The sequence below is a fragment of the Antedon mediterranea genome, chromosome 1 (genome assembly GCF_964355755.1).
Source record: "Antedon mediterranea chromosome 1, ecAntMedi1.1, whole genome shotgun sequence".
In the NCBI taxonomy this organism is placed as follows: Eukaryota; Metazoa; Echinodermata; class Crinoidea; order Comatulida; family Antedonidae; genus Antedon; species Antedon mediterranea.
The window spans coordinates 17,295,650-17,310,488 of record NC_092670.1 but is presented as its reverse complement, the minus strand read 5'-3'; the positions used below and the strand labels follow the sequence as shown (position 1 = coordinate 17,310,488).

At 31.4% G+C, this 14,839-nt stretch overlaps 2 protein-coding genes across 2 annotated transcripts; one reads left to right on the top strand and one right to left on the bottom strand.

Moving 5' to 3' along the window:
• Positions 1-65: 65 nt before the first annotated feature.
• On the top strand, positions 66-9,979 carry LOC140059531 (translocating chain-associated membrane protein 1-like). Its single transcript, XM_072105471.1, has 11 exons — positions 66-279; positions 1,767-1,845; positions 2,171-2,283; positions 2,703-2,819; positions 3,322-3,411; positions 3,533-3,586; positions 3,940-4,010; positions 4,414-4,524; positions 5,363-5,506; positions 5,894-6,045; positions 6,586-9,979. Exons 1-11 carry the CDS (start codon positions 151-153, stop codon positions 6,711-6,713), a joined length of 1,188 nt encoding a protein of 395 aa, XP_071961572.1. The 5' UTR covers positions 66-150; the 3' UTR covers positions 6,714-9,979.
• Positions 9,980-12,959: 2,980 nt separating this feature from the next.
• Positions 12,960-14,757, bottom strand: LOC140047220 (large ribosomal subunit protein eL30-like). The gene is made up of 5 exons (XM_072092111.1): positions 14,701-14,757; positions 14,527-14,582; positions 13,934-14,079; positions 13,657-13,787; positions 12,960-13,078 (listed from the first exon to the last, which is right to left on the bottom strand). Exons 2-5 carry the CDS (start codon positions 14,545-14,547, stop codon positions 13,035-13,037), a joined length of 342 nt encoding a protein of 113 aa, XP_071948212.1. The 5' UTR covers positions 14,548-14,582; positions 14,701-14,757; the 3' UTR covers positions 12,960-13,034.
• Positions 14,758-14,839: the final 82 nt, after the last annotated feature.

Here is a 14,839-nt window from a genome sequence, read left to right as displayed (position 1 = left end):
TTGTGATTGGTCTGCCATAAAAGGACTGGTAGAGCAACGCATGCGTAAAACTTATTTTTTCGTGTGTGTCGAGCCGGCCGTCTGCTTGCCAGGAACTCGTCAAAGTGTATCTCGCTCGGCACCGTTTTTTGTAAAGAATAAGCCTTCAAAATGGGTGCAAAACGAAAAACTGGAGTCACTAAGAACCCACCGATTTTAAGCCATGAATTTATTATTCAAAACCATGCTGACATCGTATCGTGTATTGCTATGGTCATCGTTGTTGGGCTGATGTTTCAGGTATAGTTTTACATACGCTAAAAACCACACGTGTGTGTGGTGGCCTACCGGCTGACAAACAGCGGCTGAATGTGTTGATGACTGCCACATCAGCAGTTTTACTGACTTGGATTAGGCTAAGACTAAGCTAAGCTGAATGAAATTTGACATATGTTTCAAATTTTAACTAGCAATACCATCACTTTCCAACGATTTTATCAATTATTACATTACAATTATTGTACCCAATTATTCTTTGTACGTGTTTAGTGTTTAGTTAATTGTTTTTGTGGTAATTTAATAATATGCATTCAAAATACGGAAAAGATAAATGAAAACATGTTTCAGTTCGAGTGTTTTGGGGATTTGTTGATTAATTGTTTTTCTTCATCCTCTAGGGTTACACCCTGGTACTTGTAGGTATACCAGGATTCTCAACGTCCGTAGTTTCTACATGGATTTGACTAAATTACAGATGCATCTAAAAATAGACAGAAATACTACAGAATAAATATAAAAAAATTAGGCTTATGCAAAAATATGATTCTGCCTAAATTGTGGGAAATTTCCTGTAAAATATGATATTGGACACGCGATGAACTGCCTTACTTCCTGGTTTCCCCTGAAGCGGACAGAATACCTTTGCTTATCAACCTTTTTAGTTTTTGCAATCTACAGTAAATAATACACAACTGTTGAGTCAAAAAGTCTTTTTTTGTATGTGTATGAGAGCATGCTTAGAATCACCTGTTTTTTCATCTTTTATAAAAAAAAAAGAAGAAAATAGTTGTGCTATTAATTAAAATGATACATCGAATGCATTTAATAATAATTGTTAATCAACATTTTCAATTGTGTGTGTTTTTAATTTGTTTACTAAATGTCCTTCTGTTCGTTTTCAAACAATTTTGGTATGCCACAGTTTCCTATTTCGTACAATAACACACATTTAATTCAATTAATAGCATTTGTTTAAATGTCTGCCTCTACCTCATATTTCTTATATTTATTTCATAACATGCATATTAAAGCTGACCCTATATTTAGGAACAAAATATGCAATGCTGTGAACTGGGAAACGCTCTCAGAAAAACACACCAGAATTTTCTTCACGTCCAAAGATCCCAAATTCAATCTTTTAAAACAAATTTATTAGAAAATCTAAACATTTTGAGGAAACCAAACAAGGATGTTAGTTTTTTCTATATGTTTATTTTTTATAAATTACTCTAAGTACATGACTCTAGATAGAGGTGAGTGCCAGGAAGGGTTATGAATGGGTACATGGACGGATACTGGTTTCTTTTTTTTGTTAGACTAGTTTGATGGTGTAGACAGAGGTTTAGAGCTGCCCAGTGCTGGACTTTGAAGAATCATTGGTTTGAAGCACATTTAAGTAACCCTGTCTGAATCAATAAATCCGGAGCAATTTCTAATAATATATTCAAGACTAGAAGTAGAGAAATGCAATGGAGATATTTTTTTACTGTTAGTTTTGTTATTTGTAGGCATCAACTCCTTTTGCAACATTATTTGTGACTATGCAGCATAATTTGACTGTTAATTCAACACCAGAGGAAAACAAAGGTAACTCATTGTTATTGTCTAATAAATTATTACAACTTAGTCAGTGCTTAACACTTAAGTTATATTCTTAAACATCATACAATTGGCATAATAGAAATACAATTATGTTAAAATAAATTCATCTAGTTAAATTATTAAATCTTTGCAAATTGTTTTTGATTTTGTTTAACTCCAAAAAATAATTCTCAAAAAATAAACAAATTAAAATAATTGATTACTAATTATTGAAAGATTGTGCATTGCAACCTCATAATAAATAGACACATAATATTTATATTATTTCCATTTTATGCAATTTAATTTGTCTTTATTATATATTTTTTAGAACCTGTAGAAGCAACGTTTTACACATATGGAACCAAGGATTTCTTTTCAGTTTTCTTTTATTTCTTAATCACCATTGTCATACATGCTGTCATCCAAGAGTACATGCTAGATGTAAGTACATACTTCATTGTACTGCAGCTACTGCAGTACAGTAAACTTGTACTGTTAGTGTTGATGTTTTCAACAGACTTCAGTATATGTCTCTCTTATCTTTTGCCTTTGCAGTATAATAACATTGGAGTCCATAAACTGACTTTTCTGTTGTTTAGATATTCTGCTGTATTTACTAGCCAATTCTGTTAGATAACAAATAATGTTTTACTAAGATAAGATAAATCTTTATTGTCATGAACACAACCAGGCGAACATGAAATTGGTTTTCCTTAGATTCTTAAAAACACATACAATATATAAAACATTAAAAATATCAATACAATACATTAAAACTATTAGTAAACAAACTATCTTTGAAATGTTGAGTTGGAAACATGAATATAATATACTTATATACAATATCTTTTTCTTTACAGAAAATAAACCGCAAATTGCATTTATCAAAATCTAAACACTCCAAATTTAACGAATCTGGCCAATTATTAGTCTTTTACCTGATTTCTATCTGTTGGGGATTGGATACCATGATTAAGGTATGTATAGCAATGTATGTTAATCTCATGCCTGCTAGCAGGTCTTCCTTTAGGCACTCGGCAAGCCGTTTGGCCTGTATATTGCAATCCACATGTGTAGTGTACAATAAAAAAAACAAAACTATTCAACGGATTTCTGATTGAGTACTTTACATTGTGTCTTCCGTCATCCTGTAGAGTGTCGGCCAAAGTTTGAAGAGAACTAGAAGTAGTAGTAGATAGATACCCAGGCTCCTTTGTGCCACCCTTATTCTATTAAGAGGACACATCTTTATTATTTATTAAAGTGGAATCTTTTCTGAGTCAAAAACAATTTTTATGTTGGAGAGTTACTGCAAGTTACTGCAGTAATTACTATACTTTGCAGTTACAGAGAATTGTATTTTTATCTGTAATAATGTTCACTTACTTTTTCACAAATTATTGTCATACCTAAATGATAAAATTAATTTGATTTCTTATTTGGATATTAACTACTGTATATATTTGTTTATTTCTTCAGGAAGGATTTACAGAGAACTTGTCATTTATGTGGGAGGGCTACCCACATGCTAATCTCTCATACACTCTCAAATTCTACTTTATTATTCAAGTAAGTATATTATTAGAATTCATTGTTTCAAACCACCTACGTATATCAATTACTGCAATAGTGTTGTATGCGTGTGTACTACTGCAATTTTGTATTTCAAATGTTTTTTTCTTTGATTCAGATTGCATATTGGCTGCACACGTTCCCAGAAATCTATTTTCAGAAAGTTAAAAAGGTAAATTTTATTTGCATTACCTTTAGAAAGGTTTTCATGTTTCATTTACTTATTTTATAGGGTTAATTAATTGTGTATGTTAAAATGTATGATCAGCTATTAGGGCCAAAATCAACAATATATGAAAAATAATAATTGGTTTTTAAAGGGTGAGTTTGTATTAAGTTTTTGAAGGATTTGTTTTATGAAGCAATTTAGATTTGTTTTTACTTGGAAAGATTTTTGACAGTAATGGCCTCCCATACTTGTTGGTGACCTTCCTCTGCATAATGAATGCTCTTGTGCTATTTCAATACAATTTGCAGACAGATTTAATTTTTAATCTCTTTATGATCTATTTTTTTAATTTGCAGGATGAGATGAGTTATCGGTTACGTTATCAAATCCTGTACACAGTTGTTATTATTGCAGGCTTCTTGTTAAAGTAAGCTTTCTTTACTAGACACTACTGTAAAGCTCTGTCTTTACTACCAAATGTGGTAGTGATATTCCCAAATATGGTAGTGTTATTCCTAAACATCTAGTGATATGACATCATTATGTCTACATATGGTCACATCAAATCGAAAAGGTTTTCGCGCTCTTTTAAGCTTGGTTCCTACTAGGACGCAACACAAGGGAGTTGACCAATGACAAGCAACTATTCGAATAATCCATTGCTTGTGATTTGTCACCATGCACCTCGTCCCATGTGCCAATAAGACAACAGAATTAGCATGATCGACCTTGCTAATAGAAAACAAGGCATCAGACACACAGTTACCTCATCCACCCCACTACCACTAACTTTCATTTTGCCAGAATTCATGATGTTCTCTTTTTTCCAGCTTGACTCGTCTCACACTTGTATGCCTGATTATTCACTATTCTGTTGAGATGATTTTCCACTTTGCTCGACTTATGTACTTTAGCGACAAACCTGATTGCTCAGCACCATCGTAAGTCACCTTTTTAGGTATTTCAAGATTTTTAAATTAAAACTTGATCGATCGGGCAAGTTTGTGGTAATGCTGTTTTTCAAATTATTTCATTTCATAATGGTATATTTATTAAAAAAATAAACTGAAAAACTGAATTGCGATTGATTTTTATATGATGAAATGTATAAAAATATAAATCTAAAACACAAAAAAAAAAGAAAAACGGGGCAAAGCTCAAAACGACATAAGAAACAAAAAGCAAGGCAGGTCTGACATACAGTCATGAAGACTGGACTGCTTGCTTGTTTACTTTGATCATGTGAATTTGGTATTTTTAACATTTATAATGAGAATTTAGAAAATGTTATTTTAATGTTTGTTTTTGTAATTATTTGCAGTAAAGAAAATTTAATATACAGTAGAACAATTTAAATATAAAGATCTGTCAAAAAAAGTGATATGCCCAAATATGGTAGTGATGTGCCCAAATATGGTAGTGATATGATATCATCATGTCCATATATGGGCACATGTGTGTGTCACATAACGTTTGATAGTGTATACAGAACTTAAGGAGAGTAGAAGGGTTATAAATAAGCACTTGATATGAATTAACATCTTATTAATTTTTTTTAATTTGCCAGATTTATTGTGTGGGCTGTTTTATGCCCAAATATGGTAGTGATGTGCTCAAATATGGTAGTGATATGACATCATCATATCCATATATGGGCACATGTGTGTGTCACATAACGTTTGATAGTATATAAAGAACTTAAGGAGAGTAGAAAGTTTATAAATAAGCACTTGGATATGAATTAACATCTTAATAATTATTTCTTTTTTTTGTTGACAGATTTATTGTGTGGGCCGTTTTATTTATCATAGCTCGTCTGGTTACAGTCACACTCATCATACTAACCGTAGGATTTAGATTAGGCAAGGCAACAAACCAAGAAATGAACACAGAAATGGGGAATTTTAACATTTTACCAATAAGGTAATTATTAAATAATCTAAACTGGTAGCCTGAAGGGTTTTAAAACTATACACTAGTAGAAGAGTGATGGTAAATTGGTCTAAGTAGCCCCTTTTGTGAAAAAAAAACAACCCCCTATAAGAATTCCTAGGCTTTAGTACAAAGAGATGCAAGTAATTGAACCGACCTCCCAGTGTGATACTGCTTAGGGTTCAATGACTTTAGGTTATTTTAGTTGCAATAAGTTCAAATGGTGTATTCCTTTTATTTATGTAAAAGTTACGTCGATATTTATTCTAAGTTATGACAACTTTTTCAACTCACCACAAAACTTATGATTTTGTAGCCTGTTTAATTCCATAACTATTAGCAATTAATACATGTCTTATAATGTATATATTTATATAGGATAAGTGTATTGACTGGCGTTTGTCTGCTAGAGGCATGGATGCTGTGGAACTTTTTGACATTCCAACTCCGTCGCTACCGAGAAAATCAAGCTTTTACGGCTAAAAAGAAGATTGTTCCAAAAATGAAAGATAAAAAAGCAAAGAAAGAAGGTTGGTTTGTCGTTTGTTTCCTCTAAATTATGAATTTTCCCAATTTCAAAATGATATATAAGATAATTGGTGTCTAAATGATGCATAATACAAATTGCATTGGCAAAAAAATATGTTTGCAATAAATTATCTTCTTTAAAAAGTGTTGCTAAGTGTCTTAAAAGACGAATATAATCGGTACTGACATGTTTTGAGAATTCATTATCTTTATGAAAATAAAAGCTATAAAGCGCTAAGTATTCCTGGAACGTCTAATTTGTATTTTATATTTCTCTGTTCTATCATTCCCTTAAGAGGTCATTACTGAGTTCAAAGGTCATCATCATTTCAATAAATTTAAGCTCTGTACTGATAAATCCAAAATTTAGAAATATATTTTTTCTCAAAAAGCAAAACTAAAATACATACAAAATTATAATTAGTTTTGTTCTTCTCAGTTTTTTAAAAAATTATTCTTGATTATTTTGGATTATTTTTTATGGATTTAAAAAAAAAATAAAAAATTTAATATAATTGAAATATTTATTATTATTTCAACAGCGAAAACTGTAGCTGTGGAACAACCACCACAACAACAACAAGATGATGAAAATAGCGCCAATGAAGCATCCCCTAAAGCCGCAAATGGAGGAGTCCGCACTCGGTCTAAACAACAAAAGAAGAAATGAAGATTTCTTCTGAAAAATTTCTGTTTTTCATTATCAAACTAAACCCCTCCTAATTTAATTATAACAGTGAAGTCATTTTTTTGTTCATGTCAAACAGTTTTCTCCACAAATAATCCTGTAAATGTGCCAAATCATATTCAGTATTTAATACATTCAAAATATTTGCTTTAATATTTTATTATAACATTCATGTTATTCATATCACGTTCAGATTTCCAAATCAGATCTTTAATATTTTATTATGATTTTATTTTTTTTAATACAGATATTATCTCGCATTTTCATATCACAGTTTCATACAGATTAAATCTTTACTACAATATTTCTCTATGACTGTAATCGTAAGACTTTTTTTTTATTAAGCGTTGTTTAGCACAATGGCTATACCCACCAATCCCAGAGAGAACACAGTATATTTACACATGGGGAAAAAAAAAAAAAAGTTTTGGCAGTGTACTTACATTAGCATGTTGTGTTTAATTTATATTGCAAAAACAAGTTTATCTTTAAAAGAAAAATTACAAATCTATAAATAGGTTTTTAAAAGAAAAGTTGATTATTGATGCCAATTTAAATATGTAAATATATTTTTGTGTGGTCGAGATTTTTGACGACCAAAATGATTAAATCCTTTCAAAATAGCCCCACCCTACAGTGTAGACTTACTGAGTAGGCACACCATCTTAGTATTATGTAAGCTGACTTAAATCATACAAATCCACACAGTGGAAACTGTAGAGGGATTTTTATACAGAAACTAGTAAAATATTAAAGACACCAGACCTACGTTTTTTTTTTACCCTAATTTAAGGTCACACACTACATTTTATGTAAAAATAAATACCATATAGACCTATTGCGATATTTTTTTTTTTTACAAACTGTTAAAAATGTGAAAATTAAGTTGATTCTAATAATTTTAGCGGCCTCCTATAAATCCAAACATGCATCTGGCGCGGATTGATATTTTCATATTGTGATGTGATGCACCCACTTCGATCGATCGCGTGAAAGGGTAAACAAATAAAAGAACGTAACTTTCTAGCTAACATACCAGGTCTTGCCAAATTTGTATTAACAGATTCTGCCAAAAAAAAGAAAGACAATTAAGCAATGCGGCAACGTTAGGCTAGGTATACAGCTAGCATACGATGTTCATACGTTACTGCTCTTTACCAGTTAGGCCTACAAAACTCAGCCCAACTAAGCTAGGCCTAGAAACTTTTGACACGAGCTACTTAGGTAGTGCTTTGTTTTTTTCTTTTTATCACAATTAACCTTAGAACGCACATTTAAGACAAGGAATGACATGGGTTTAATGTTTTTAAAGTTATAAATATGCATTATTTTTACAAAACGTAAAAAATTGCAGGTCCAGTGTCTTTAACTGATTTGTACTTGTCTACTGCCAGTACATTTAACAACTCTATTATGGAAAATGATACTGTACGTTTTGGTTTTTCAATATTATTATTTTGAATGTATTTAGATTAGTTTTAGGCCTACAAAGTATATGTACTAATTTAGTATTGTCTGCCTGTTCAGTTATGCATGATTGTATATAATTATTATATAAAAGAAAGTTAATCGAGTTCAGATGAGCACAGTGGATGTGCAAGAAGCTATCTTCCAATCAGTATTACAATTTGGTTTTGGGGTCCCGTCCCTCCGGTCAACCCCATTTCTGTGGTCAAACCTCTCCCTACAGTCAAGTCTCCCTCTGCAGTCACCCTCTCCCTCTGCAGTCACCCTCTCCCTGCACACAACCTTGAAGTGCTTGCCATCCATGCTTAGGTTTGATAAGATTAATTCCATGAAGTTTAAAGTTTCACCATGGATTTACAGAATTTTGATAAAAATTTACATGAATACGCAGAATATTTTTAGAATTTGAATCGGTTTTGTTTTGTGAAGCTGTAAAATTGCAGAGCTGCGGAAAAAATAGAGAAAACAAACTTAGATGTAATGAATTTTGTGAATACTGTAGATTATATAAATTTATAAATTCTAATATGTTGCAGTAAACAGTATTTTGACATTAATTTAAAATGGCATATTTAATATCAACAATTTTGTATAAATGAATTTATAAATGATTGCACATAAGGTGGTATTATTTGGACAAAGGTAATTTCGGTACAGAAACAAGATTTTTTTAAATCTCGCCATATACTTGTATACTTTATTGTTAATCATTTGGCCTCTAGTTAAGTATATTGTACATAATCTAATCATTGCAGAAATCTCAAAATGATTCTGTTTACAACTTCTGTCTGTTCCCCTAATTTTTTTAGGAATAGTTCATAACCTGTTCAAAATTATTGTCCCCTTAAAAAATAATTTTGTAATATATTTTTGTCAAATATGCCATTTTATGTCACATTACTGTTGTTATTTACTATGACTAAAAAATAGATCTTTTAAAAAGAATTAATATCTGGGGAAAAATTCCTGTAATTTAAAGAAAAAAATTACACCCATCTGTCTGACAACAGGTTTTTTGTTGAAATTTATTTTTGTCTTTTTATAAGTGAAATTAGTAAGTACGTTTAATGGCGGCTGTACACGGCGAAGGTTCTGGAGAATTAGAAATGTTGTTTACTGGAAAGTTGGGGTATGTGAGTTACTACGATCTTAGGGAGTAACGCCCCTACTGTACCCCAGAATATAAACATAAAAAAAAAATATAAACAGAAAATGTTTACGATACTGCTGATTATTAAACTAAATATTACATATTTAAATTATTTAATAGAATATCAATAAAAAAGGCATCATTTAATGAAGAAAGAATAATAATTAAAACTGTTGTGACAAAAAGTCGAGCGGTGTTTTTTTAAAGAAATATTTCTTGTTATTTTTGTTATTTCTTGAGTGAATAACTTTATTCAAACTAAACATGGCCAATCATTAATATTCATTTTTTGGCTGACATATCTTTAAGTGTAATTATGCAATTTTAATTAAACTATTTCATTAAAATATTTATGTGTATTCTTTCAAAAAAACAGTTTTAAACCGTAACATTTTTAACAAATTGTATTAAACATACAGACACATTTGTTTGCACACGCCCACCATTTTTTTTAGGTTAGGTCATTGAGGTCACTAGCTTTTTTGTCCCATAATGCATTTGATTTCCATTTCAAACGCATGTTATTAATATTTACTTTAGTTGCTTTACTATATTTAGACTTGATTTTATTGAATATTTTGTCTTTGCTTTTTGTTGTTAATCCAAGATTAATAAAATACCAAACTATCAATTTGTTGAGTCAGTCTTTTTTTTTTAATGTGAAATTCAATGAATTCAGGCATGATGTGTTTATAGAGCAATTCAAATGTTATTAATTTTTGTTTATAAAGTCCAAACATTTCACTATTTTGCAGTCTTGTAGGGCTTTCTTGGTTTTTTAAAAACTCACATAGGTAAATTATTGTTACAGTTTCCCTGTAAGTCTAAATATCTGTTTGACAAAATGACAGCTTAAAATAAAGAACATGAGACATTGGATTAACATGTTTAAACAAAGTGTTGAAGTCTTCCTTTTCTGATCCTGTGAATTTAAACTACATAGTGTTGTATGTTTCATATCTTCAACCAATTACATTTAGTGACTGTATTTTCCCCATAAGTTTGGTGAAGAGTCATTCCAATATTGGTTGTGGTATTTTCAACTTTTTCTTTGTCATAGGGTGTTATTAATGGCACATTATTATTGTAGTACTGTAGGCCTACTGTAACTACATTTTGCTCATTCAGATTTTCTGGAACACAGCAATATATTTTTGTCCTATTGCGACTACTTTATCTTTTATCAGTTTTCTTTTGCATTTTACCAGAAACACAATTTTCAGATTGAAAATCTCCTTATCCGTGGCCTCCCATATGTATGATTTGGTGGGTGGTTTGGAAAAGTGAAAGTTGTAAAGGCCAATTCATGGAACTGACAAGCGGTGGAATGACACAGTGGCACTTTGGAGTCTCTGATTCACCTTGTCCTCTCCCGATGCCATGTTATGAAAGCTCTGTCTACACTATCAAACTAGTTTTTTTTTTTTTGTTTTTTTTTTTTTATTCAGTATATTACACAGAGGCGCCTTACAAGATGGAACCATCTTAGCTTCAAGGCGCCTCAGATTAACAAATACAACATTTTAAAACAACTAACAGAAACATCAATTAAATCTTCCAGAATTAACAAGAAATTGTTGTACATAATAAAATAATAAAGCATTTTCACAATTCGAAAGAAGATCGGAACCAAAAATAAGTATTTCACTTAAAAATGTAAAATTAAATGTTAAAGAAAAATCCTTGGCTAAGATATCCTCAATAATTGAGTTAGCGCTTACAAGTAGAATATCTCTTTGTGTATTATAATTAGGGCAGTAACATAAGAAATGAAGCGGATTCTCAACATTAAAGCCACAAGTACAATTTGGATTGTCCCGAAGTCCATGTAAGAATAAATGCGAATTGAGACAGCTGAAACCAAGTCGGATTCTAGTGTGAATTTGGTTAATCTTCTTATCACCTGTATCATAATAAGAACGTTTTTTTGTTTCAAACAAATTGGATTTCAGTAGCAATTTTTTAAACTCAACAAGAAATGAGGAATTTTTTATTTCATTATTTAACTCATTCCAATGTGTTATAATAGATGGGACAAAAGATAAACGATATGATGTGGTCTTACAAAATGGAATTATTATATTTCGGATGTTACGCAAGTTATAAACTTCAATATTGTCTGAAAAATTAAATAAGGAGTAAAGATACACCGGTGTTAACTTATGAATAATTTTAAAAAACAGTATTAGGTTAAGAAATTGTCTACGTTTTTCCAATGATAACCAGCCTAATTCTTGTCTTAATGCATTATGACTTGTATGTTTCCACGCACCAGTACATATTCTACCTGCAGAAATCTGGATATTTTCTAGTTCATCACCTAATTTATCTGGGATATTACACCAAACAGGAGCTGCATATTCCATTAATGGTCTAACGTGTGATATGTAAATGTGACAGAGAGCCTGTCGAGGTAGAATATGTTTGACACGACGTAGCATATTTAAAGATAAAGACGCTTTGTTAATTACAGATTGGATATGGGAATCCCACTTGAGTTTTGCATTAAGCATTACACCAAGATGCCTATGATCATTTACAAATTGTAGATTTACATTATTGAAATTTAAACTAACATAGTTATCTAAATGTTTACGTGTAAACAGTATAGCTTTCGTTTTGTTAGCATTGAATGTTACTTTCCATTTTTTTGCCCAATTATAAATGACATTAAGATCACCATTTAATTTTTGTTCTGAAATATTACGATCTGTACAAATATCATATAACGAAGTATCATCTGCATATAAACTAATATTAGATTTGATATTATCAACCATATCATTTATGAATACAATAAATAAAAATGGACCCAAAACAGATCCTTGGGGTACTCCTGCTGTAATGGTCACCCAAGGACTGGTAGTTCCTATTAATACTGTTTTGAAAATAGTCAAGTAGATCCTGATCAGATTGAACATCACTTTGTGGTGGCCTATGACATACATAAGTCAAAATCGTCCAGTTTGAAACTTGTATTTCACACCTTATCACATCTGACAAGAGATCATTACAAATATGGGAATTAACTAAGTGTATAGAATTAGATATGTAAAACTAGTTTAACAAAAAAAAGTGTGATATCATCATGTCCATGGGCACATCACATTTTTTTGTGACATAAATTGTTAGTGTAGACAGAGCTTTAGAACACTTCCAAGGAAAGTCAGGTGCGGTGCTGTTAATTAGTCATCAATCCTGTCCCTGTATTACTGTATAAATATTTTGCTTAGGTCGGGTGTGGAGTTTTCAGACTACAATCTCAGTCATTATCACCATTTAAAAATTAATATCATTGTTCTTGGTTTAATAATGGAGGAAATAAATAAATGGAGAAACATCAAGTGAACTTCGAACTATGCAGAACACCAGCTGGTGGTATGCTATAGTGTCAGAATCAAGTCACAATGATTGAACTTACACTGCACATGCACATGACGTAATTGTACCTCATCGTCATAAACATGGCAGAATTTCCAGATCAAATCATACCATTTATTTCCTCAATGGTTAAATATGTATTTTACATGTTTAATCATGTTGCCATACCATTTCAGTGATACTATGCTAGTTAGTTTACACTGGACACGTGTAAAATAATCACAAATCAGTAATTTTTCTATAGATTTTTATTACTTCATTTACAAGATATGAAACCTGTCAGCAGACTAAATAAATACATTTTATTATGACTGCTCAGAGGGCATACTGCGAATGATGTCACTATCACCTGAAAGATACAAACAAAATAATAAAATTGGATTTCATATTATTAGCGAAGACATTTGCTGTTATTCTTTGAGTAACATTCAAAATATGTATGACTACAATCAGTTTAAAAAACAATTTTTAATTTCAACCAATGTTATGCACTTGTCAATTGTATGACCCACTATACGACCCCCGGGAGAGTTGCGTCATTTGTCCGATGTGCGTCGACCTTTGAATACCATGACGCACCCGTGCGTCAAAAATGTGACTTACTTTTAGGTGACCATGACGCACCCATTTTGACGCACTGTGACCATGTTGTTTATGATATGGTGGGTGGTAAAGTGACGGACATTGACACACCTTGTTCATTGATGTGACGTACCATCTAGGTTTTTTGACTCACCCCTGCGTCAGTAATTATTTGTGAATGACACACCCATGACGCCCCTCTCCCGGGGGTCGTATAGTGGGTCATACAATTGACAAGTGCATTATGGTAGTTTGTAAATTGCCGCTGATTGTGAGCTTATGGAAATATATAATTTAAATGTCAACAATATTATGTTTTAACAACACATGCATTGGGTAACATACCTGGATCAGTAATGCATAGCGTACATACTCTGAAGTATTTACCGCATGCAGTTCCCAGCTCGATGTTGTTTCCTGTGTAATGATGTACACCAGTCTTGGCCAACATAGCGTAGTACTCAATTTCACTTTTTCTATAAAGATATATATAATACTTGAAGATTACATAATTAGAGGATGATGGAAAAAAAACCATTTTAATCTTTTTTTTTACTGTGAACAGCAATAAAAATAACATTTCAATTAGTGTTTTCAATTAAAAAACAGTTACTGTGTATACCTCAATTGTGGAGTGTTACTGGCTAAGATGACAAGCTTTGCTTTGCCTTGTCGGAGTGCTTTTAGTGTTTGTTTTAATCCTAGATGATACTTGCCACTCTTCATCACAAGTTGCAGACGTGAGTTAATACTCTCGATCTGTTTTTTCTATTTAAAATGAAAAACAAACATCGATTTAAGTGAAAAATTGTTCAAATAACATTTTATGATCATGATGGTAAGAGTTGGCTAGAAAGAGTACTTTCTACTAATTAGTAGCACTATAAAAGTATTCTTTTTTTTAACATCGCAAAAACAAACTGTGAAAAAGATAAAAAATATAAAAAAATATAGGCCTAAACATTCTTCGGCCCGGGAAACAAATTAAAAATACATTCACATTCACAATAAAAATGAATAAATTTAATTTTTTACTTGTATTTATAAAGTTACTTTTATTATTAAATATAACAAAAGTGGACAATAACGGCGATTCGCCAAATTGTACACATGTACGATTGCAAAGGGCAGTTCACAGGGCTGGGAGGCTGCGTCGTCTCCTTCACGTTCTTGATCACTCACACTCTCTCTCTCGCACTCAACCAGCTCACGTACCTGTTTTCTTGATGCAACCATTGTGAACGTTTAGCCTCCTTTTTCCAGCTAAAAACCTGCAAAGTAATTAAATAAATACTTATTTAACAAGTACATATTAGAATTATGATGATTTAGTAATCAAAAAAGTAAAATATTTCCGAAAATATGACACGAATGTTCATAAACACCTACCCTCAAAATGCACGTCGTGCGAAAAGGTCAAATATATCCGTCCCAGAATTCAATTTCATGACCTCTACATTATCAGCGAATGATTTTAATAATAAAATATCTTAAAAGCCACGAATATCATTTTTTAAAGTAAAATTAT

Excerpts from the sequence above, each read along its gene's own strand:
- LOC140047220 (XM_072092111.1), bottom strand. The coding sequence starts at position 14,547 with ATGGTTGCATCAAGAAAACAG. Across the intron at positions 14,080-14,526 it reads TGGTTGCATCAAGAAAACAG|AAAAAACAGATCGAGAGTAT; the intron begins GTACGTGAGCTG and ends CATTTTAAATAG. Across the intron at positions 13,788-13,933 it reads AGTAACACTCCACAATTGAG|AAAAAGTGAAATTGAGTACT; the intron begins GTATACACAGTA and ends ATATCTTTATAG.
- LOC140059531 (XM_072105471.1), top strand. The coding sequence starts at position 151 with ATGGGTGCAAAACGAAAAACTGGAGTCACTAAGAACCCACCGATTTTA. Across the intron at positions 2,284-2,702 it reads TCCAAGAGTACATGCTAGAT|AAAATAAACCGCAAATTGCA; the intron begins GTAAGTACATAC and ends TTTTCTTTACAG. Across the intron at positions 3,587-3,939 it reads ATTTTCAGAAAGTTAAAAAG|GATGAGATGAGTTATCGGTT; the intron begins GTAAATTTTATT and ends TTTAATTTGCAG.